The sequence below is a fragment of the Sceloporus occidentalis genome, unplaced genomic scaffold (assembly GCF_023333645.1).
Source record: "Sceloporus occidentalis isolate IW3139 unplaced genomic scaffold, rSceOcc1.0.p SCAF_1, whole genome shotgun sequence".
NCBI lineage: Eukaryota > Metazoa > Chordata > Lepidosauria > Squamata > Phrynosomatidae > Sceloporus > Sceloporus occidentalis.
This window is the reverse complement of record NW_028316981.1, coordinates 100,877,377-100,899,939: the sequence shown is the minus strand read 5'-3', so window position 1 is coordinate 100,899,939 and position 22,563 is coordinate 100,877,377. Positions and strand designations below refer to the sequence as shown.

At 38.9% G+C, this 22,563-nt stretch overlaps 1 protein-coding gene across 1 annotated transcript in view; it reads right to left on the bottom strand.

Annotated features, from left to right (window-relative positions):
* SLC22A4 (solute carrier family 22 member 4) overlaps window positions 1-22,563 on the bottom strand; it is a 71,208-nt gene that overhangs the window by 6,381 nt on the left and 42,264 nt on the right. The window contains exons 4-8 of the mRNA XM_089530708.1: window positions 18,189-18,360; window positions 9,397-9,523; window positions 4,515-4,612; window positions 1,844-2,058; window positions 637-819 (exon numbers count right to left, since the gene is read on the bottom strand). Coding sequence (XP_089386834.1) covers window positions 637-819; window positions 1,844-2,058; window positions 4,515-4,612; window positions 9,397-9,523; window positions 18,189-18,360 — 795 coding nt within the window. The remainder of the gene's footprint in view (window positions 1-636; window positions 820-1,843; window positions 2,059-4,514; window positions 4,613-9,396; window positions 9,524-18,188; window positions 18,361-22,563) is intronic.

The following is a 22,563-nucleotide window of genomic DNA, read 5'->3' as shown; positions in this document are numbered from 1 at the left end:
TTGTGGCTGAGTGACAGTTGGTATCCAAGTAGCTGCAGTAATATTCAATACTCACCACTGCACCACTAGGATGGAACAAATTTAATAAAATCTTGATAATCCCTCTCAGCACCACTAAAAATAAATTATGATTTCTCACTGGGTGAGAATTGGGAATGGATTACTATTTTTAAAATGTGCCTTCCATGGACACTTATGGCCATCTGAAGACTACAGTAGGCTCTTGGTATCCACTGGAGTTTGGTTCCAGTACCAAAATCCATGGATACTTAAGTCCCATTAAATTCATTGGTGGAGTAAAATGGTGTCCATTATATATAATGACAAAATCAAGGCTTGCTTTTTGGAATTCATATATTTTTGACTATTTTGAAGCACTGATGCTTGAATCCATGGATAAAATATCCATGGATACGGAATGCCAACTGTAATGATATTTCATGCTGGAAGTTTTGAAATTTGTGCTTTGAAGCAAGAATGACTCAAAAGCTAATGCAGGAAGCTTTTTGTCACTACTACGGAATCAAGGGAAACCTGCCAGAGATTTTTTCTAGAATTAAGAAAAATGTTCACAGTGTACGGTATTTTCTTTTGAAAGCTTTTTAGATATAAAGTCAATAATACGGTATTTCTTACCAAGGTAAACAAAGTAAGGAGCAACGATGCTGCCCACCCGGGATGACATGGATGCGGCACCCACTGCCATGTTTCTCACTACAGTTGGGTAGAGCTCTGAAGTATAAACATAAAGCATGGAGAAGGCAGATGTGACCCCAAACTTCCCCAGCATCACCAAAGTGACAGAGAGAATGTGGAGGTCTGTGAAAAAATGGAAATGGAGTAATGTTTCCTATGCATTTTATGAACAACTGCTGACATTTTCCCTTATTTTACACACTATTTTTAAGCAGTGTTAGGAACAGCAAATCAACTCAACATGTTTGTACATGATACCTGTAGATATGTTATAAACACAAGTAAAAGATAATTCTGCATGGCCATAACATTGCCTTTTGCTATTCTAACAGTTAAAGGCAGTAAACCTGGCTCATGTGTCCATCCTTCCCATAAGTTTTTTTTTTAAAAAGTAATATGAATTAATTAAATTATGTATAAATTATACAGGGAAAGCACTTAAGATCTGTGTCTGTATTCATTGAGAGTTATCAACAAGGGAAACAAATGTCTTTTTCTGCATAACTGTGAGCACCTAACAAAGGCAAGGGCTTGACCCAATAAATCTCTGGGCAGCATATTATTCTTCACTGAGAAGTTTTCATGATATATAGTTGCACCATTCTATTTGCAAATTCATGTTTAGGATAAATTTACAATGGGGGGTTCCTGGAATATAGGGCAAAGTTAATAAGGAACTAGATGGCAAAAAAGTGGACGCAACGTTTGGACACCTAGCTGAAGTTTGCCTTTTCAAGTATCCAGTATTCTATAGGTTGAGTATCCCTTATCCGAAATTCTGAAATCCACCCAAATCCAAAATGGTCCACATAGGTGGCTGAGATAGTGACACCTTAACTTTCTGAAGGCTTAGTGTTCACAACTTTTGTTTCATACAAAAAATTAATAAAAATAAAAATTTAAAAATTGTGAAAATATGTATAAAATTACCTTCAGGCTATATTTATAGGGTGTTATATGAAATGAAACAAGCCCATGTTTAGGCTTGGGTCCCATCTCCAAGATACATCATTACGTATATACAAATATTCCAAAATCCAAACCACTTCTGGTCCCAAGCAGAATGAAGGACATTCAAACTGTACTAAAGTCCTTATACAGCATTTTCAAATATCAATAAAGCCAGAGCACTTGTGTATGTTCAGACCTGGAGGTACAAGCTGAATAAACAGGATAATTCCTCCTCCCAAGAAGAGTGCGCCAGATATTGAATAACGCCGAGGTGAGTTTCGGAGAAGTAGCCAAGCAATTATACAGGCTGGAACTTCTGTTAGTGCAGACAGGAAACAGTTGAGGTAGACATCCCCATGCAAGTTGGGAGTACTGAGTGACAAGCTAAAGTAACCAATAGATGTAATCATCCTGAAAGAGAAAGGATGAAAGGAGCAAATATTAAAGCACTGGAACTGACAGAATTAGCTAATCAAATATATAATAAAATAATCAGTGTAACAGCAGATTTGAGTTGTTATTTACTTTTGTATTCTCGAAGTGCTAAATGTGCTAAAATGCATTCATCTCATAAGACAAACAATTTATTTTGTTTAAAAACTTAACAATTGTTATGCTGGATCACATCCATGCTGAACATTTTTCTTAGCCAGATACTACCAGGAAGTTATTGATCAAGATATAGGGTGGTATAACTGAAATAAGAAAAAGTGATTAATAAGACAGATTGCATCTGCACTGCAGAAATAATCTAGTTTAGTGGTCCCCAAACTGCTCTTTAAGGGATTCTGGACTTCAGCTCCCAGAATTCCAGACTATTGGCCAACATAACTGAGACTTCTGGGAGCTGAAGTCCAAAATCCCTTAAAGGGCACAGTTTGGGGACCAGTTATCTAGGTTGACGTCACTTTAACTTCCATGGCTCAATGCTATGTAATTCTAGGAACTGTAGTTTGTTGTGGCACCATAGCTCTCTGACAAAGAAGGCTAAATGTCTCACTAAGCTATAATTCCTACAATTCCATAGCACTGAGCTATGGCAGTTCAAGTGCTGTCAACCTGGATTATTTCTGCAGTGCAGATGCAGCCTGAGATAATTTTATCCTAACTAAAGTTTACCTGAAATACATCAGCAATTTTATATCTTTGACTTAAAAAACAACTACTTGGCACCAATGTGAGATAGTACATCTTTTTATTTATTTAATTTCTATGCCGCCTTTCTTCCAGAAAGGGACCCAAGGCAACTTACTTATCCATGCTTTGGTGTTGTCCTCATTTCTAGTGAACACACTGGAATGATATATGTCTTATAATTAAATAAGAGGCTAAATGTACTTTACTTACATTAAAATTACTTTAATTACGTAGGATTCCACCACCCAACAATTCTGCATTCTTTAGAACTATTGGATGCAGCTATGCAAAATAAATTTCTTGTTTTTAACCGTAACTATTCACATTCAGAGATAGGAAACCTTCCACTTTTTAAATTCATTTTTACTATATGAGATACCATATATACTCAACCATAAGTCAGCCTCATGTATAAGTTGAGGCCAGGTTTTAGGGCTAAAATTATGGATTTTGCCATGACCCATGATTAGGTCGAAAGTAAAACTTGGAGGCTCCTTTGGTGTGTATATGGCAAGAGAGACTCTTTTTTAGCCAGACGCTCGGGCGACTCCTAAACAAACAGCAATATCACTCAGGACTCTTTCTACTTGGCTCCAGAGAGAAATAAACTCCACATCACATGGGGAGATCTTAAAGAGCTGCTATCACATTGCCATAGTGATCTGTAAATAAGTTGACCTGGAATTTTGGGGTCAATTTTTGGGCATACATTTTAGACTTAAAGAAAGTACAGCAATGAAGAACGTGTATGAACTGCTAAGTAACCACTGCTCTCTTCTATTGTTCCACAGATTGGCTGTGAACACTTTTACAGCTTCCAATCCTAAAAAATAGTTTGGAATTAGAATGCTAGAGGGATGTGAAGGCTATTGCACTGTCATATGTCTATCTGCCCAATAGATAGGTATTCTGGGTTTGTGCTTGGTGCAACACACTCCTAACCATTAGGGAATAAATCTGCTCTCCTGATGCCAAGGTAAGTGAAGTGGAGAAACTGGGAGAGGGACGGTTTGGTGGATGAGACCTTCACGGTTGTGATATTGGCATCCTTATGCCAGGGGGCTACAAGACATTAGCTGGAATCTATTCCTCAGTGATAGCTGGAAACACTCCCCCCTCCCCCAGCTTTTTGTTTCCATATAATACTCATGTAAACGTAATGTTTTTCATATGAACTGAAAGAAAGTTATCCATCTAAGCACAAGCAGTTACAAGGAAAATGAAAACTATTAGATTATAGAACGCCCTGGTACAGGAGATCCATCTGTCCCCATTAAGATGATTTCATTTGACCCTTGGAGTGAAGAATTTTTATGGACTGATTCTTTAATGTATTTTAAAGCTCCTTTTATCTGCCTGTGTTCTGTTTTGTTTTACATTTCAACTTATTTAATTTTATTCAACCTGTTAAATTGAATACATAAACTGAACAGGTTAATTCAACCTGTTAGCAAAGGCCCAGTGGAAGTTTGTTGCTGGGATACTTTTGTTTGCACAAAGAAATGAAGCTCTATCACTCCACTTAATGAGCAAATAAATGTTCCCACTGATCCAGACAACTTAATCACATGCAGAATAATCCATTTAACTCATAGATTGGATTGTTCCACTAGAGTCTGGCAATGTGTCCCAAAACACTGGGTAGTGCAGCTAGTGTGTGCTGCAGTTATTAAACCTAAATAAGATACCCCCTTACTCCTTATGTACTGTGGGCTCTCATACATACTTACCACAAGAGAAGTGACATGACAGTGATAATTGCAATGTTTGGAGTTCTGAACAAGTCAAGAAGCATGCCCTGCTGCTGTTTGGCCTTCATATCCTTCACCTTGTGCATGGGGTGGGGAGAGAAAACAATGTCATAATAAAACAAAAATATTTAACAATTCTGGATACCCAACAGTCAAACTAAAGCATAGAGAAATATTTTGATCAAGCTGGTAGCCCAAGAAAGCTGAAGCCATAAAAAAGCTGTTGCTGGTTCCAAGGAACATGTCAACATATTGCAAAATGGAATGCTCAAACATTATCAAGTTTGATCATTCCTCCCCCTGACCATCCTGGATTCTATAAAGAAATTTTTAATGGCAGACCCATTATCAAATTTCATCTTCTCTTCACTGTATATAAACAGCCCCATTAAGTGCAGAATAAACAGACAGCTAGAGTTTACTTAGAATCAGAATCATAGAGTTGGAAGAGACCGCAAGGGCCATCCAGTCCAACCCCCTGCCATGCAGGAAATCCAGATCAAAGCATCCCTGACAGATGGCTATCCAGCCTCCGTTTGAAGACCTCCAAGGAGGGAGACTCCACTACACTCCTAGGAAGTGTGTTCCACTGTCGAACAGCCCTTACTGTCAGGAAGTTCCTCCTAATGTTGAAGTGGAATCTCTTTTCCTGCAGCTTGCATCCATTGCTCCGGGTCCTAGTCTCTGGAGCAGCAGAAAACAAGCTTGCTCACTCCTCAATACGACATCCCTTCAAATATGTAAACAAGTTTATCATATCACCTCTTAACCTTCTTTTCTCCAGGCTAAACATCCCCAGCTCCCTAAGGCGTTCCTCATAGGGCTTGGTTTCCAGACCCTTCACCATTTTAGTCACCCTCCTTTGGACACACTCCAGTTTCTCAATGTCCTTTTTGAATTGTAGCACCCAGAACTGGACACAATATTCCAGGTGGGGCCTGACCAGAGCAGAATATAGTGGCACTAATACTTCCCTTGATCTAGACACTATACTTCTATTGATGCAGCCTAAAATCGCATTGGCCTTGTTAGCTGCCGCATCGCACTGTTGACTCATGTTCAACTTGTGGTCTACTTGGACTCCTAGATCCCTTTCACATGTTGTCTCCTTAAGCCAGGTGTCCCCCATCCTATATCTGTGCATTTCATTTTTTCGCCCTAAGTGCAATACCTTACATTTCTCTGTGTTGAATTTCATTTTGTTAGCTGTGGCCCAGCTTTCTAGTCTATTCAGATCATTTTGAATTTTGATCCTGTCCTCTGGAGTATTAGCTATTCTTCCTAATCTGGTGTCATCTGCAAATTTGATAAGTATTCCCCCAATTTTTTCCTCCAAGTCATTGATAAAGATGTTGAACAGTACTGGGCCCAGGACAAAGCCCTGTGGGACCCCACTGGTCACTTCTCTCCAGGATGAAAAGGTGCCATTGTTGAGCACCCTTTGGGTTCGTCCAGTTATTCTTTCAAGACTATAGTATCTATATCTGAACAGATACAAGAGATTTTACCTACATAGTGTACAGCAAAGCAATCACAGAGGAATGTCAAGGTTTCCAGCTTGTACACTGTGGTTTCTATTAAGAAAATCTTATCACCTGAAAAAAACTTTGTTGGACACAATGGAGAAATAAGATTTCTTCACCACTATTACTGCCTCAAAATAACACGGAAGATAAGAGTTTTACCTGTGGTCATATTCAGTCTTCCTTGATTTCAGTTGTAATCATCAACTGTGTCATTTCATGACCCTCAGTTCCTCAAATTAACAAGAAGCCAACATGGCTCTACAAGTAGATTGAGTACCACACTGATAGCCGCCAGAGCCTTAGCATGATTGCCTGTTAAAACTATAAGAAAATCCCCCAGACCCCAGAAAACTGTTTGAACTCATCAACCTCTGGGGCCAGACCTCTGCAGCCATCCCCAAACTCCTGCCCTCCAAATCTATTGTACTGCACCTCCTATTGCCAGAGCCACTGCAGATTTTATCTTCTTAATATGCACCAAAATTGGTCACAGATGGCTTTCAGAAGTTACAGCCCTTGCACACCAGAGCTTACAACATAAATGGAAATCGTGCAACAGCCCAGGGGGCAATATTTTGCCCCCAGGATCCACTATAGGCTGTCCCTTGCCTGGAAATGTAGAAAGAAAAAAGAAAATCAAAACTAGTTTTGTTTTTTCCTTTCACCTGCATCTTGTTCCACAATATTCTATGTATTCTAGCCTCCATGCATGGATGAACAGAGAGAGAACATCAGAAAAGAAAAGAAGAAGACAGAGAAAGGAATAAGACTTAATTCAATGAGATGAGAAACAAACAAGTTAAATAAAACATAATATATACATAAAAATATATAACACATGTGAACAAATACGATAAATGCCTAAAATAATCAACTGTTCAAATTCAAACCATACAGTTTGAACCTATAAGTAGCAATATGGGAGATGGCCAATAAGAATGTAAGTTCTTAAACTCTCCAATATTTCCTTCAGACAAAAGGTTAAAGTGTTTGTAAAAGACATGTACTTTCAATATCAGTATGTAGTTTTTTTAACCAACACTTCAGCATTTTGTCTGGATAAAATACTTGAGAACATAAGATTTTCCTTCAACAACTGATTTATGCCTTAGGGATCTTCCCCCACATTGCTATTTATAGGTCTAGATTGAGTGGCCTTAATTTGAATAAGTGATTCAAATAATTGATTACTTTATATTTGTGCATATTTGTTATGTAAGCATGTATGTGTCCGTATGCATATATACATATGTATGTGTACTTATGTTTGCATGTGCGTGTATCTCCTAGGTTATGCTAATTTTCATGAATTCTGGCCTTCACCCACCTTGACCTAAATCCCAATGGTTTGGTCACTGGCCATGCTGGATGTATTTGTGCGTGTGTGTATATGTATAAAGAGGATCATTATCCAACACCTAAAGGACACCAAGTCGGATATAGCTGAGAACATTTACCAGTAGCCTTTAGACATACTGAGGAGGAGTAGAGCAAGTGCCAGCTGTACACACAGCCTATGATTACCTGTGTGCCAGATACAGAGCCCAAACTTAGGCTGCACATTTTTTCCATCTCATCCTCTCTTTGTGTTAAAAGGGCTGGTGTTGTTCAGTGTTATGGGAAGCTGTAGTGTGCCACACATTTAAAATTCAAGACTGTAACGAAGTTCTGTAGCAACTATACATGCGTGTTGATTGTCCCAACAAGGTCTGGTGAAGTTTGCTACTTCAGTGTTCACTTTAGGAAAGGGGCTAGTTCTCCCATTATGCAAAGAAAGTTTGCATACAATTATTCTGCAACTTGTAAGAACAGTTGCTAAACCTATCAGGAAGATGATCAGCCCACAGTGAAAATGTGCAAGTGGCTCAGAAAGCAAGGATATCTACGGAAAACCTGCACAAAGTGCACAGGCATAATTACTTCATAGAGTCATTGTGGTTCCATTGAAGACTGATGGTATGCTACTGCCACCAGAATGGCCTAGATGCCGCAGTCGCTGTCTTCCATAATGGGAAAATCCAAATGAGATAGAAGAAAATAAGCAAGTTCCAGGCCGCCTCAAATGATACAAGATGTATCATGCGGAGAATTTAAAAATAGTAGTGGGTTGTATTTGTCATTGGGAAGGTTTGTCATGATGATGTGCCTTCAAGTCATTTCTGACTTATGGTGACCGGAAAGCAAATCTATCATAGGGTTTTCTTTACTCATACCACTACATCATGTTCCCACCAATTGCCTGTGATGCTGGTGTGAAGTTGTAACAGAAGAAGCAAGGAGGAAACAATTTGGAAATAGGTTACTGATTGGCTCTTGGAGGAATGGGTGTGAAGCAGCACATGGAACAACTCTGTGATGGGAGGGAGGGGCCTCTGTGAGGGGGAGAATCAAGGGGTGGTCATGGTCATCATAGAGAACACAAAGCTCTCACACACACTAGTTTACAGTGAAGTCACCTGGAGTACCGTCTGCCTTCCAGATGCATGCTTTCAACCATCCACAGCTTGAAAATATTAAAAAAACATATAAATTCCAAAAAGCAAAGTTTGATTTTGCCTTTTTACTACGTCATTGTATTTAATGGGACTTGAGTATCCATGGATTTTGATATGCATGGGGGCTCATGGAACCAAACCCTAGTGGATATCAAGGGCCCACAGTATCCGATGCAAGAAAAAATTATCTGAGGTACTGATTTTTGCTTGTTTAAAATGTTCAAATGTCTTATCATGAATACCAGAAGAACTGGGCTCTGAATCAATATCTCAGCAAATCAGGAGTGTAATAATTAACATGTGTGTAACTACTCAGGCTCATGTGATACCAAAGGCCATATGCTAGCTTCCAGTGCTGAGAATGTGCTACAATGGCTCCTTGGTATCCCCTGGGGTTTGGTTCCAGGACCCTCCATATATAGCGGTATAATAAAGTGGTGTACTTTATATAAAATAGCAAAATCAAGATTTGGTTTTTCGATTTATTTTATTTACCATAAGTATTTACCGTAAGTATTTTCCAAGTTGTGGGTTGAATCCATGGATGTAGAATTCATGGATATGGAGGACCAACTGTATTTATTAATAATGGAGGACCAATTGTATTTATTAATATGTGAGTTGTTTTAACACAGTCTGTTTACTACAGAGTTTTAAGAAGAATTTAAAGTAATTACATGTTGAAAGGATTGGTAACTGTGCAATAGTAAGATGTTAATCTATGACCTAGAGCATTTTACTCTTCTGGAAAGCAACTTTACAAACCCTATCATCAAACCAAGCAAGCAAGCAACCAACCCAAGGCACAGCGACACACAAACACTTGACTATAAAATTTACCTCTGTGGGATCGAAGATTACTGCTGGGGCTGTAATCCCATTTTTTTCTGCAGCCTTCCGAATAATCTGTTCAGCTTCTTCAAATCTTCCTTGAGAAATCAACCAACGGGGAGACTCAGGAATGAGCCTGCAGCAAATTCAAATATTGAAGCTGATATTTTCACAGCAGCTTTCATAATGCTGACTGAAAGGTTCTAGATTAGCTGATTGCTTCCTTAGTTGGTATCTGAAGGCTAGTGAAGGCATGATCAGAGAAGCCACACACACTTTATTCAGGTGGCTGCTGCATTTACATAAAAGATCTCCGAAGTCACCATTTTCAGTAAGTTCTAGTTTTGACATGAAAAGAACTCTTAAGTGTAAGAGGAGCTGAACTTTTTTTTTACTTTTAAGCTCTCTCTTCTGTACTTTTCACCTGAAAGGCGGCTTGCTATTGCAATTGGTTAGACTAAGGGCTAGAGCAGATGGTCAGAATATTACAGGCCAGGCCCATGGCATCCTGCTGCTGGTTCTACCCCTCATCAGTCCCTGGGTGGGGCATGGCAACAGGTGGATGTTTACATACCTGCATGCCTCTGCATAATGGACCCACTGCCTTAGTGCACCCCATACCTGTCACCACCATGATGTCCATCCCAAAGGCCCCTGTTACAACGTGTAAGGATGGAAACAGGGTGCCTGGCTACATCCATGTGGCCAGGGGCCCCCTTCTCATGTCAGAGGCACCAACAGGGGCCTTTGGGATGAACGCGACAGTGGTGGTAGGCACAGGGTGTGTGGGGCTGTCCAATCTTCTGGCTATCACTGCAGAGTTTCCTAGAACCTCTGTGGCAAACAGCTGGTCTTTTGGGACTGGGTTAAAGACCCTTTGGGCTGGGATAGGTTAGGGGCCTAGATTGGCTGATCCCAGCCTGGGACTAATGGCCTGCATTGTCTGGTCAGGAAGACTCGAGGCTGGGAGAACATGATCCTTTTGGCCTGTGTGTCACTTTCCCTCAACCTGTTTCTGTAAGATAGGAGCAGACATGAATAAATACATGTGCTAGCCCCACAGGCCTTGATATATACAATTATATCTGATCGTTAAGCAGGTGGGCAATCCCAATTAACTGGAACGGGTGGGCTAGAAATACTCTTATTTATGAATGTGGTTGGTGTGTATATGTGTTTAGGCAAGTGTGTCACAGTTTAAAAGAGTAAATAAATAAAATGTTCTTTGTTTACTCTGATATTCTTCAGCAGAAACATGTCAAGGCTTTAGAAGTAAACTAATTATATTAAGTCGGTAAAGCCACATAGTTATAAGTACAATTTATAGCCCAATTTGAAAGCACATTTGTCTGGATATTAATAATATAAACAATATACTTTAGTTCCAGTAAGCATGCTTAAGTATGAAACAACTTTAATATACAGTCAACCACAACTAAGGCGATGTACATCTATGATACTTCTAACATGGCATTAGCCCTGATCAGCATCAGTAAATAGCATGGCAACTATACAGATGAGTGCATATGTTTATAAATAGTACATGCTAAAATATTACTATGTACTACTAATAATATCAATTAAAATATTTACTATTAGTATCTACTAAATATTTTAATGCGTCATAATTTTAGAAATACCTAAGAGAGTAGAATTTAAAGACCTAGCTATATTAGTCTGGAAAATCGGTATGCAAAGGAATCTTATAGCTAACTGAAACTAACTGAAAGAAGCTGGTAGCATGAGCTTTTATAAACTTAAGCTGGCTTCCTTAGATGCATCTAAGAAAGTAGGCTACCAGCTTCTTTCTTTCAGTTAGTCTCAAAGGTGCTTTAAGATCACTTTGCATACTTAATAAATACTTTATCTTTACCAAGGCATTGCTTAAAGTGGCATGAAACATAAAAAACTAAATCCCATCTGGGGCCCAAAAAAGGAAAGCATTCCAAATTTTGGGAAAGGTATCACTTGAAGAGATCAGAGGTCTGGTTTATAACATGGCAATGTGAAAATACCTGTAGTGCCATCTTGTGGACGTGACTGTTTCACAAGCAAAATCCAAGCATCTCTATGTTTATGGTTCATACAAATTATGCCCCTCCCTCTTTATTATATTTTTTCTTCCTTTTTTTTCTTTCTGAATTGTGATTTTGTTTTCTTACACAGGGGTAACAGTCTTTATTTCCAGAAAAATATCTCAGGAATTATATAACCTAGTGTGTGTAGAAAGACTTTCTTGTCTATTCAGTGTTAAGAAGGTTGAGGGATAAATACACATGTCAATTTCTTTAGTAAAAAAAAAAAGAAGATAAAAAAAGATTAAAAATATAAAATGTTTATGTCAAAATACCAGACTTTCATTTAGACTGCCTATCTTACTCTAGAGTTTGACAGTGAAAAGGATAATTTCATTCCAGTACATGTTGGTTACAGAACATTTTTTTTCTAAATTTACAGCAGCCCAAATCCTGCTTATTCCTGCACTAGGAGTACTCAAGTCATAAGCAACATAGTGTTGGTACAAAAGGACATCCCAACCTAACTCACAGAGCACAGGCCGTCATCACCAATGCTCTATTAACCCTGTCTACCTTTCTCTGGCCCAAATAAGGGTTGCTTCTTGCATGCTGTTCCTTTGACCATTAATTAGCCATCGCACAGAATGCTGTACCATTGATCTTTTGCAAGAAATAGGCATTTGCCAAACCCAGGAAGTGTAAAACTGTCTCATACCAAACCCCATCTATAAAACTGGGAAGCCAAGGCCAGCATTGTACAATCTTTTTCTAACTCTCTGAGACTATATGACCTCCTGGTGCAGAAAAGGTAGAAGTATTTATTTAGGATATCCATTTCTCTACAAGTATACCTTAATCTGGGGCTTTTGTTCAGTATCTCCTTGCTATCACATTTCTAATCAGAAAGGCAAAGAACCAGCATTTTCCTTCTTTATAGATTTTTCAAAATTATATGCTACCTTTCAGTCAAAACAGCAGCTAACTGTAATACAAATGCAACAGTACTAGGAACTATCACTGAAAGCAGCAATACCTATGCACCCTATGTATGTTTACCAAGAACCATGTCTTACCATGCTCAGTGAAGTGTACAGTTCAGAGTGACTCTGAACTATAACTAATACATTTTAAAATAATTTTATGTCTAGATGCATATGGCATTTTTAAGTAGCATCAACTTTCTAGAAAACCAGAACAGAGGTTTTATTTCATGGAACTTCTATTTTTCTCTTCAAAAAGAGTACTAGAGACCTGGATCCCTTGTTCCTCCACCCTACTCATCCAAGTACTCTCCATTTGCTCTTTCACTTTTCACTGAACATGAATTTTAGTTCATTAACTTAACAAAGGAGGGGAGGCCATGCAGGTATCTAAGAGGCATAAACAATGCACCTATTTCCTATAATGGTGAGAGGACATGTATCAAGTGTAGAATTTACAAAATTGAAGTTTTGGATTAGAACATCCAAAATCTCCCAGACAGCCCTCTGGGCAGACATGGAGGCTTCGGGATTCTAGATACTATAATCTCTAAAAAGGAGATTATGTTGGGTGCGGTGAGACCTCCTATCACAGAGATAGAGGATGGCCCGTGCTTTCTTTTTCTTTAATAGAAAAAAAAAAAGAACAAACAGCAAAATTAGGCATTTTACTAACAGTAACATTAATTAGTCACATATTAGAAACTATATTAGAAAGTATATTTTCTCTGGCATCTTGTAATATAAAGGGAAATTATCTACTAAGAAAGTAAGAAAGTAAATTTACAGGTCAGGATCAATATCAAAAAAAGGAAATTGAGGAACTAGGACGTCTGAAATAATTTATTTTACAGAGCAGACAGTCTTTGACCAGCCCCCGCCTCCATCACTTAGTCAAGAACATACCAACACAGTTTTTCATACTGGACATTTTTTTTCTCTCATCAATAAAACCTACAGAAGTGAGTTATAGAAGTATTTCCTTAGTTGGTATTAATTTTTTAAAGGTCAAAATAAAAGAGTGCAACTGTAGGTCAGAAGTGAAATAATGGGAAACAGCTAATGGAGAAGAACAGGTTGCTTACCTGTAACTGTAGTTCTTCAAGTGGTCATCTGTGTACTGTGCTTGCACAGTGCATACTTCAGAACCTTCTAGAGCTAGATAAGCATTTTGGTAATAGCCCCTTCTTCTCTTGGTACATGCGACCAGTGTGGTTCTCGCTCAATTCCATAGCTGCCAAAGCAGCAGCCAAGGAGAGGAGAGGACACAAAAAAGGTGGGAAAAGATGGGGTTGTGTGAGTTCACAGTGGCCACTTGAAGAACCACAGTTACAGGTAAGCAACGTGTTTTTCTTCTTCATGGTCTCTGTGACTAATACAAATGCAAGCTACTCACTATAGAAGAAAGGAATGTCATGTGATACAGGAGAAAAGGTCAGCTCTCACAAATGCAGCCTGGAATGTTGCATGGACCCTATGACAGTGATTCCCGAAGTGGGCGGTACACCCCCCCCCCCCCGGAGGTGGTGGAAGGATCCACGGGGATGGTAAGGGGGAAAGGGGGCAGTGAGGGAAAAAGGGGGTGGCAGGGGGACCTTCAGTCAAAGTACTGGTGTGCAGGAAGACAAGGGGAACCAGCGGCTTTTAGAACCATGGTGGCGATGTGGCTGATCATTTCGTTTGGTGGTGTCTCCCGCTTTTTACCTGCCCATGTGAGCTCACTCCGTTACTGTCATCTTGGGGCAGTTGGGAAACTCTTGTGAGACCTGGGCACAGGGCATCACTTCTGTGGCTCAGAACAGTACCATTTTGGGACAGAATAGAGCAAAGATTTAGAGCACACGGTGGCAGGCGAGAAGTTGTGGCAAAAGAACTTTCAAATTTGTGACCCTGCTTAAGCTTTGTGAGCATTCCTGGGATGTAGCTTGCAGGTTGGAGTTGTACTCCTGCTCCTGTTCTCTTTCATCAGACAGAGAGAACAGGTAGCAGAAGAAACAAATCTTTATGTGGGAGTGTGGATACATGCAGTTGTATGGGGAAGACATGGCAGGGGGTTGGACTGGATGGCCCTTGTGGTCTTTTACAACTCTCCGATTCTATGAGTATCTGTGCTCAATTCTTGGGAAGAGTCTCTGTCTTGGAGTGGCTCCTATAGTTAAAATCTCTCAATTTCCCACACCTGTAGCCAGTCCAGAACATGTGGCCTCTGTAAACCCCCTACATACACACCATCTGCACCTCTGTCTGCCCCAATGAAGGGTTCTCCTCCCTGGAGAGAAGCTTCTCCCTTGCATCTGATCACCCTGGGAGCAGCAATTGAGCAGCTGACTGAGCAGTAAGGCCTCTTGTCCGCACTGGCCTTTGCTGCAAGGCTGGCACGGGTGAGAGGCCTCTCAATTGCTGCTCAGCCAGCTACTCAGTTGCTGCTCCCAGTATGACAGGATGCAAAGGGAGCAGCAATTGAACAGCCAGTCAAACAGCAACCAAGAAGGCTCTTGCCTGCGCCGGCCTTAGCTCCAAGACTGGCATAAGCAAGCAGCTTCTTGGTCACTCTTCAGCCAGCTGCTTGGTTGCTACTCCCAAGGTGTCTTACCCCAACAGGACAAGCATCCTTTAAAGGCATTGGTGGTAGCCATAAGCCCCTGCGAGCATGAACTGATGAGACGATGAACCAGAAGCCAAAATCATAGAATGAGAGACATCAGGTAAATCTGTTAATCCGATAAACAACCAAAAAAAATTCAAGAATAAAAGATCCAAGAGAGAAACTGCTCAGACAAAAATACCAATTGATACTGCTGCAGTGTTGACTAAAAAGGAACTGAGGAACTGAGCAGGAACCACACTGGTCACATATATCAGAAAACTTACTGCCAAAATGCTTATCTCCCAACTGTACAAGGTTCTGAATGATGCACTGCACAGGCGCAGACAACCCATCTGCATGAGTCACAGAGACCAGGAAACTGAAAGATAAAGTTTTATCCATATGCATGTAGGTGTTAGCAGGCAACAGCAGCAGCAGATTAAAACTGAACTGACTTAAGACTGGAAAGAACATAGAGGAAGAGCGCAGGCAAAACAGAAAATTAAATAAAAGGGCAGGGAGGGGAGCACTTTGTACTTTCACCCAAATAATATGGTTACTCAACCCAAATGAGGTGTCAATTTTCTCTACCCTGAAGCTATTAATACTGATGAAAAATTGCCTCCCATGATTGGCCTACATTTTATGGCTCCTGATTAAGCAATCACTTTTCAATGGGAGAAATACTCCCCTTTCATTGTGATTTATCAAAGGCTTCAGAGCTAATTGACTGGCAAAGTAGAATGAACAGATGAAGGTGAAGCACATATTTGTTTCACCAGCCAAAGTGGGGAATTGACTGAGTTCTGTGGAAGTGGAACAGAGCTGGATGAGAATATTGTTGTTGTGTGGTGATGTGTGTTAAAGTCATGTCCGACTTATGGCAACTCTAAGGTGGCCCTATCATGGGGTTTTCTTAGCAAAATTTGTTGGGGGGGGTTGCCTTTGCCTTCCTCTGAGACTGAGAGTGTGTGACTTGCTAAGGACCACCCAGTGGGTTTCCATGGTTGAGTGGTGATTTGAACCCTGGTTTTCAGAGTTGTAGTCCAGCACCCAAACCACTATACCACACTGGTCTCTGGAGGAGTGTAGCCTATATGTATTTCCTGTAGAATAAAATGACCTAACACTTAGCCAAAAGGAATTAGTACAGTATCTATATTCTTAATAAACCAGCTGATTCTTTAAAACTTCTTCAAAAAGCAAGAAATATATTTATAATTCAATTTTTAGTTAAATAAAGATGCTTGAAGGGTAATACTGGGGTTTAACATTTGGTGTTAGCTTCATGTTGTAACCCATTTTTGAACCAACAACACTTCCAAAACAAAACTGTAAATTCCCACTGCTGAATGCATGATGCACAATGTCAAAAGCACAGGTTAATGTAGGTTTCCAACAGTAATTTTACATAGCCCTCATCTCTGACCCCTTTTCACCTTTTTGGGGAATATCCAAAGGCCAGTAAAGACCCTCAAAAGAGTGGGCACAGAGGAGACAGTGGCTGTAACTTTTAACCGGTATGCATTTTTCCTCCTCTTTCTTAAGAGGCACACGGCAAAATATGCACTATTTTTTTTAATCCAGCCAGCCATGCACAAAATCAAAAGGCACCATTACTATATGAATCTGTCAGTAAGTGAAGATGTATGTGCTATTACTCAGAATCAGGAAGAAGAATAAAAGTCTGTATCAGTGTGTGTGGGCTGAAATAAAACAAAAAGGAAGTCTGATGTAAGAGCAAAGAAAAGAGATGGCAGGCAGAGACACCTGTAGAAAAAGAAAGAAGAAGGTGTTTTGGAAGCTTGCATTATGTTATTAGAGCATAGTGGGGAACCTTTGACCATCCAGCTGTTTTAAATTAGAACTCCCCCGATCTTTTACAATTAGCTAAGCCAGTCTGGAGGAAGCATAGCTCAAAACTGCTGGAGTGCCAAAGATTTCTCTGTCCCTTCAGAACTAAAAGAAAAGAAAAGAAAAAGTGGGTAGGTAATAAAAAAAGGTGGCAGAGAGCATGCATTGTGGGATATAGGAAGATAAGGGTTAACTATGGAGTGAAGAGAGAGAAGGCAATTCACAGAAACTTGTAATGCAGAGAGAGGGGGGAGGGAGAGAGGGGGGAAATATTAATAGAAAAAGGATGTAACTATTTTAAGTTAATAAAAATGTAAAACCTATCCCTCACAGGTATTTCAGTTGTATATACACCCTGTTTTAGAGTTTAAAAATACAATATACAAAAGGTGCCTCGGCAGAGGCAGGGAAAAACAGATTATATTACTTGTAGAGTAGAAAATGGTATTTTCAGCAGATACCGTCTGTAGGATGAATGAAGAACCATCATAGTTGAACTATTTGCCACTAAATGTAAATAAGAATGTCAACAGGGAGGATGTGATACACTCCAGTGAATTCATGGAGATGATAGCTGTTTGTGCATTATACCTGGACAGGGCACTTGTATGTTGCAGTAGGAAAAAAACATTGCCGACTCCATCCCAGTTGGTCAGTCCCACTATCAATACTTGCAAACTACGAACAGCCACTGATAAAGAAACCCCTATATGTGAGCTTATGAATAATGATTTAGGCCACTAGGAAGTGTGGAGCTGTGAAAGGTTTTGTGAACATGGTCCTATAGATCCAACACATGTCCAAGATATAGCACAGATCCAAGTGAAATTGTGTTATCTGAACAAGAAAAAGTGGTACAGGCAGATTTCATCACAGTGCATTTCCATGACTGCCCTTTATAAAAAGCATGTGCCCTCCATTTTGCACTTTAATCATCAGGAAGATTTGTAGTTGCATCCAATGAAAAAATAGGGTGGAAGATGAAGAAGGGAAAAGGTTAAAAAGTGACCTCATCTCGTAATAATCAAGATGCAAAAAAGGCAATTTTTCAAAAGCTGGAGGTTAAAGAATAAGATAACCCAGAAAGAATTTTTAAACATGCCCGAAGAGCCAGTACATGACATTCTTAATCAAATAAGCAGTGTCAGTTGGGCTCAAAATAAAAAATAATTTATCTAAGAAGAGCATGTTGAATGTTCAAGATAATTCTCTGCTCTTTACAACAAAATGTCTGGGGCAAAAACCTATCTACAGCAATCAAAGGCTGTAAAAAGCTGTTTACATAACAATGTAAGTTGAAAGTTACCAGCTACAGAGGGGACATTTCTGAAGCTGAACACCTTTCAAAACAGTTGAACTCACCACCACAGTGGAACGCAGAGCACCCCAGGTAAAGTAAGAGCCAGTAGCAGCATCCGCCAGTCTCTGATGAAGTAAGCAAATAGTGGCAGCAACATGTAGCCAATTGCAAAAAATATGCAAACTCCTAATGTAGAGAATATAATACGAACTGATTTGCCAAGAATTTCTGAGCCTGTTCAAAACAAGGAGTGTGCGTTAGCATCTTAACTCTTTTTTTTTAAAGTTAGCCTAAATATTTTATTGCATTTTGAAATAAATACAGTCTTTTAAATATATCATTTGTCCAACAGCATGGACCAAAATTAGACTAAACCTGGAAGAAACATAGCTGGCAATTCTTCAGATAACTGTTGCTTAATGTGTAACTTATAATAAAAGGAAAAACAAGTTACTCGGGAGGGGACTACCGAACACTGCTATATCATTACAGAGACTAAATGTCAACATCTTTAGGCTTGCCTTTGCTAGATATGAACAAGATTCAGCTAATTTCCAGTAACAATCTGTTATATTCATATACATCTAGATCTGAACAAGGTTCAGCTAGTTTACAATAACAACCTGTTACATTCATATACCTCTAGGCAAAAGGTAGAGAACCTAGTGGCATTCCAGATGTTTGGGGGCTACACCTCCCATCACCCCTAACCACTCACCATACTGGCAAGGGCTTCTGGGAATTAGAAACCAGTATTTGGACAGCCACAAGTTCCCTGCCCTTGCTGTAGTTATACTTTAGCTAGGGATGGAGATGGTAGTAATTTCATTTGTCTCGCAGCACCTGGAATAAATATATAGCTTGCAGATATAGAGGTGTCACAAATTAGAATCAAGGACAAGCTTATCTTTCTCTCCATGAATTTGTCTAACTCCCTCCCACCAAAACTTAAACAAACTAAGGGTCATCAACAAACCTTGTGAATTCCATAACATACTTGATTTTTTTATTCTTCTGTAAACTTATTGCAAATTAGCTTCCCCTGTTAGTGAGCGAGGGGGAATACCTTATTTCTCTACATCCTAATTTTATAATTAAAATACTGTAACTCGTTTGACTGACTCAAAAAGTACAATACTAGGTATATATTCTTTTTAATATAAGAACTAATAAAAACATACATGTATGGTAACATGCATGGGAAGGGGTATTTCTTATCCTCTCATGTACACAATGAAATGTATATTGTAAAATGATGTCTACTACAAGGCATATGTGAATTATCTAAAGAATACAGAATGTATGCTTTGTTGCTTCAGAGTTATTTTTATTCACAGGCACTTCTATGCAAATTTAAACAAATTAATCAACTAAAACTCATTCAACTAAGTGTTCTTTAAATCAGGTGATAGCCTTATTGCAAAAGTGACTAAAAGGGGTTTCCCTACTTCTTCTTTATTAGATTTAAAAATTGAGGGCCTGTAGAAATATATTCAGAACACACATTGACAAGGAACTGGCAACATTTGTTGAATCTGCACGTCTTGTTAAAAAAAAAAGCAAATGCAGCAATGTAGTCCTGCTGCCTCCCGACCACTAACCTTGCAATAGCTGATCCCTGTAGTTTTTAAAACTGGGTTTTGCAAGAATGACCCTGGTAAATATTATTATTTCTCTACTGTGGACTGGAAGAAGATATTTAACAACACTCTTTTCTGAAGCTCCCTATCAAGTCCATAATCTAGAATATCAATCTGTTAGCCAGGGCCCTTATATCAGTCATTATTATCCTGAGCACAATTACTATTGTTACTCATTCACTAAAAGTTTCATGTATTTGTTTCTGTACAGGTGAAATAACATTGCTATCTACTGTTAGGCACCGTTCTAATCCAAAACGAAGCAAATCAAGTTCAAATATCAAATCTGCCAGTTGTGTGGCAAACCAGGAAAGCCAGTGAATGCTGGATTTACATTCCTATCTGCCTTTCATGAACATCTTATTTTCATATCATATCTAATGGAAGAAAGCCACTGAATGAACCTATTCTACTTCTGTATTTTCAATAATCTCTGCAAAACTATGTCAGTTAATGGAAAATAAAGTGCTCTATTTTCAGCTGTACATTTGAGAACAAATTGCCATACGTAAATCTGTAGTACTCCTAATCCGTAGTTCTTAAAATGAGAGCTTCCATTAACTTTTCTTAACAAGTCTGAATGCTACTTTCTTTTCTTTTTTAAAAAGAAAAGAACAGCTTTATTGGTTGCTTTATCAGCATCTATAAAGTCACAGCAAACCTACAAAAGAACAGTGTTATACAAAATATAAAAATATAAAATGAGACAGTAATAACAAAAATTGGAAAATAAATGCCAAACAAAGCTAAAGTTTTTGAGAGTCCTGTCACTTGATGTAAAGTTGTCAATGTCTAATCTAGGAAGAGTAAAACTTCAGGTTAGATACTCTCTCGATAGTACTGTACATTGCCGGTGGACTATACATATCACTGTTGTCACTACCAAGTGTAACAAAATGAGTTATCCATGTTATGATTCCTCATATCTTTAATAAAATATGCCAGTTGTCCCACAACAGCTAAATCCCATAGTTTATTTAACCAATCATACATTGTGGAAGTCTTGGGAATCTTTCTATATCTAAATGCTTAGCTATTACCAAGTTTGCTGCTAAGCTATTCATATTTTAATATGAAAGCCCTTCATTTCTATTCAGAAAACTGGACAGAGGATCTAGGCTTGGATGAGGCATTTTGCCTTGCTATCTTAGAAATCTCATTAAATACTAACGTCCAGAACTGATAATGGAGCATAACCACTGCATAAATAAATACAGCTCTTCTGTTATAGTGCATTTCTAACAGAGAGGAGATGTCAGGAAGAAAATCTCCTAGAACATGGCCACATAGCCCGAAAAACCCACAAAAAACTAGAGAGGAAATGTATTTTTTGTTATCTGGCCCAGTCCTAAGAAAGTATAATGCCATTTATACTCTCATTCTTTAGTTGAGGGTGAAGCTGAACAAAATGGTCCTTGGGACCAAATTTATTCTATTTGTTATCTTCAATAGCAAGGCTGAGATCCTTGTCTCATATTAATTTAGTACTTCCAATATTATTAAGTGAGACTTTGATTAATACATATTTTAGATATTGCACCATTAATTAAATCAGTATTATTAATAATAAATTCTTCTGGGTGTGGTAAATCTCTTCAATGCAGCTTATTTTACTTGTGGGTGGGAAGAGAAGTGTTATCTGGAAAATTTGTAAAATTTGTAATATGAATGAATGAATGAATGATTCATGTAATATTCTTCCAACTTCCTGTTATTTGCCCATGGATTTGCTCTGCAGTTTTGGGGCATAAATCTATACCTAGGGTATATATTCACACTGCAGAAATGATCCATACTGACACCACTTTAACTACTATGGCTCAACGCTATGGAATTCTGGGAACTGTAGTTTGCTGTGTAACCAGAGCTCTATAACAGAGAAGGCTAAATGTCTCACAAAACTACAGTTCCTAGAATTCCACAGCACTGAGCCTTGTCAGTTAAAGTGGTGTAAAACTAGATTATTTCTGCAGTATGGCTGCAGTCCGGATCGCTTAAGAATGTTAACAAACACAGATGTTACCAATCTTTGTGATAACACCCAACTTTTGTGTAAACAAAAAAAAAAAAACAGAAAAAAGGTGAGTGGTTAATATTATTTTTTCTGACATCTCTGCCAAATCCTCAACCTATTTTGTAACAATGTGATAAAATAGTTTTTGAAATAAAAGGAAAGGAAATCCTTTGGATGTTTTTGATTTCTACTGGAACAGAAGATTTCACAGAATTTCCCTTTAGAATCTGAATCATTAATCTGATCTGGCAGATGAATCTAGTTAAGGGATTCCCCAGTCATCTTCATTCCTGTTGTACAGAATAGTTTTTGTAACTCTAGACCGTTTATCTTTATTGATACCGTTTAATATCAATTTTTGCCAGTATTTTGAAAGTGAATTTGTATGGTCATAGGTATGGTCTGAAATAGGTAGCAAAGCTTTGGAAGGATTGTCATTTGACTACTGCTATTCTACTAAATCAAGATAATCTTACCATATGCCACAGGTCCAAAACACATGGGCTAAGTGATGGGGCTTCTGGTTGCTTTGGGAACATGGCTTTTACAATGCACATGCCCCAAAGCAGCTGGAAGCCACTCCAACGCTGCCCCTCCAGTCCAAAGGACTGGATTAAAAAGGAGCTATTTAATTTGGTTCCTGGGTGGCATGGCTTGTCACTGCAGGCAGTGGCCCATTTTGGGAACAGGTTGTGTGGTTACCATGGTCCTGGCCTGATCAAGGCCAGAGGGCTTCCTTGCCGTCTGCTTCACCCCTCTGATTCAGTTTTTGTTTTGTTAAGT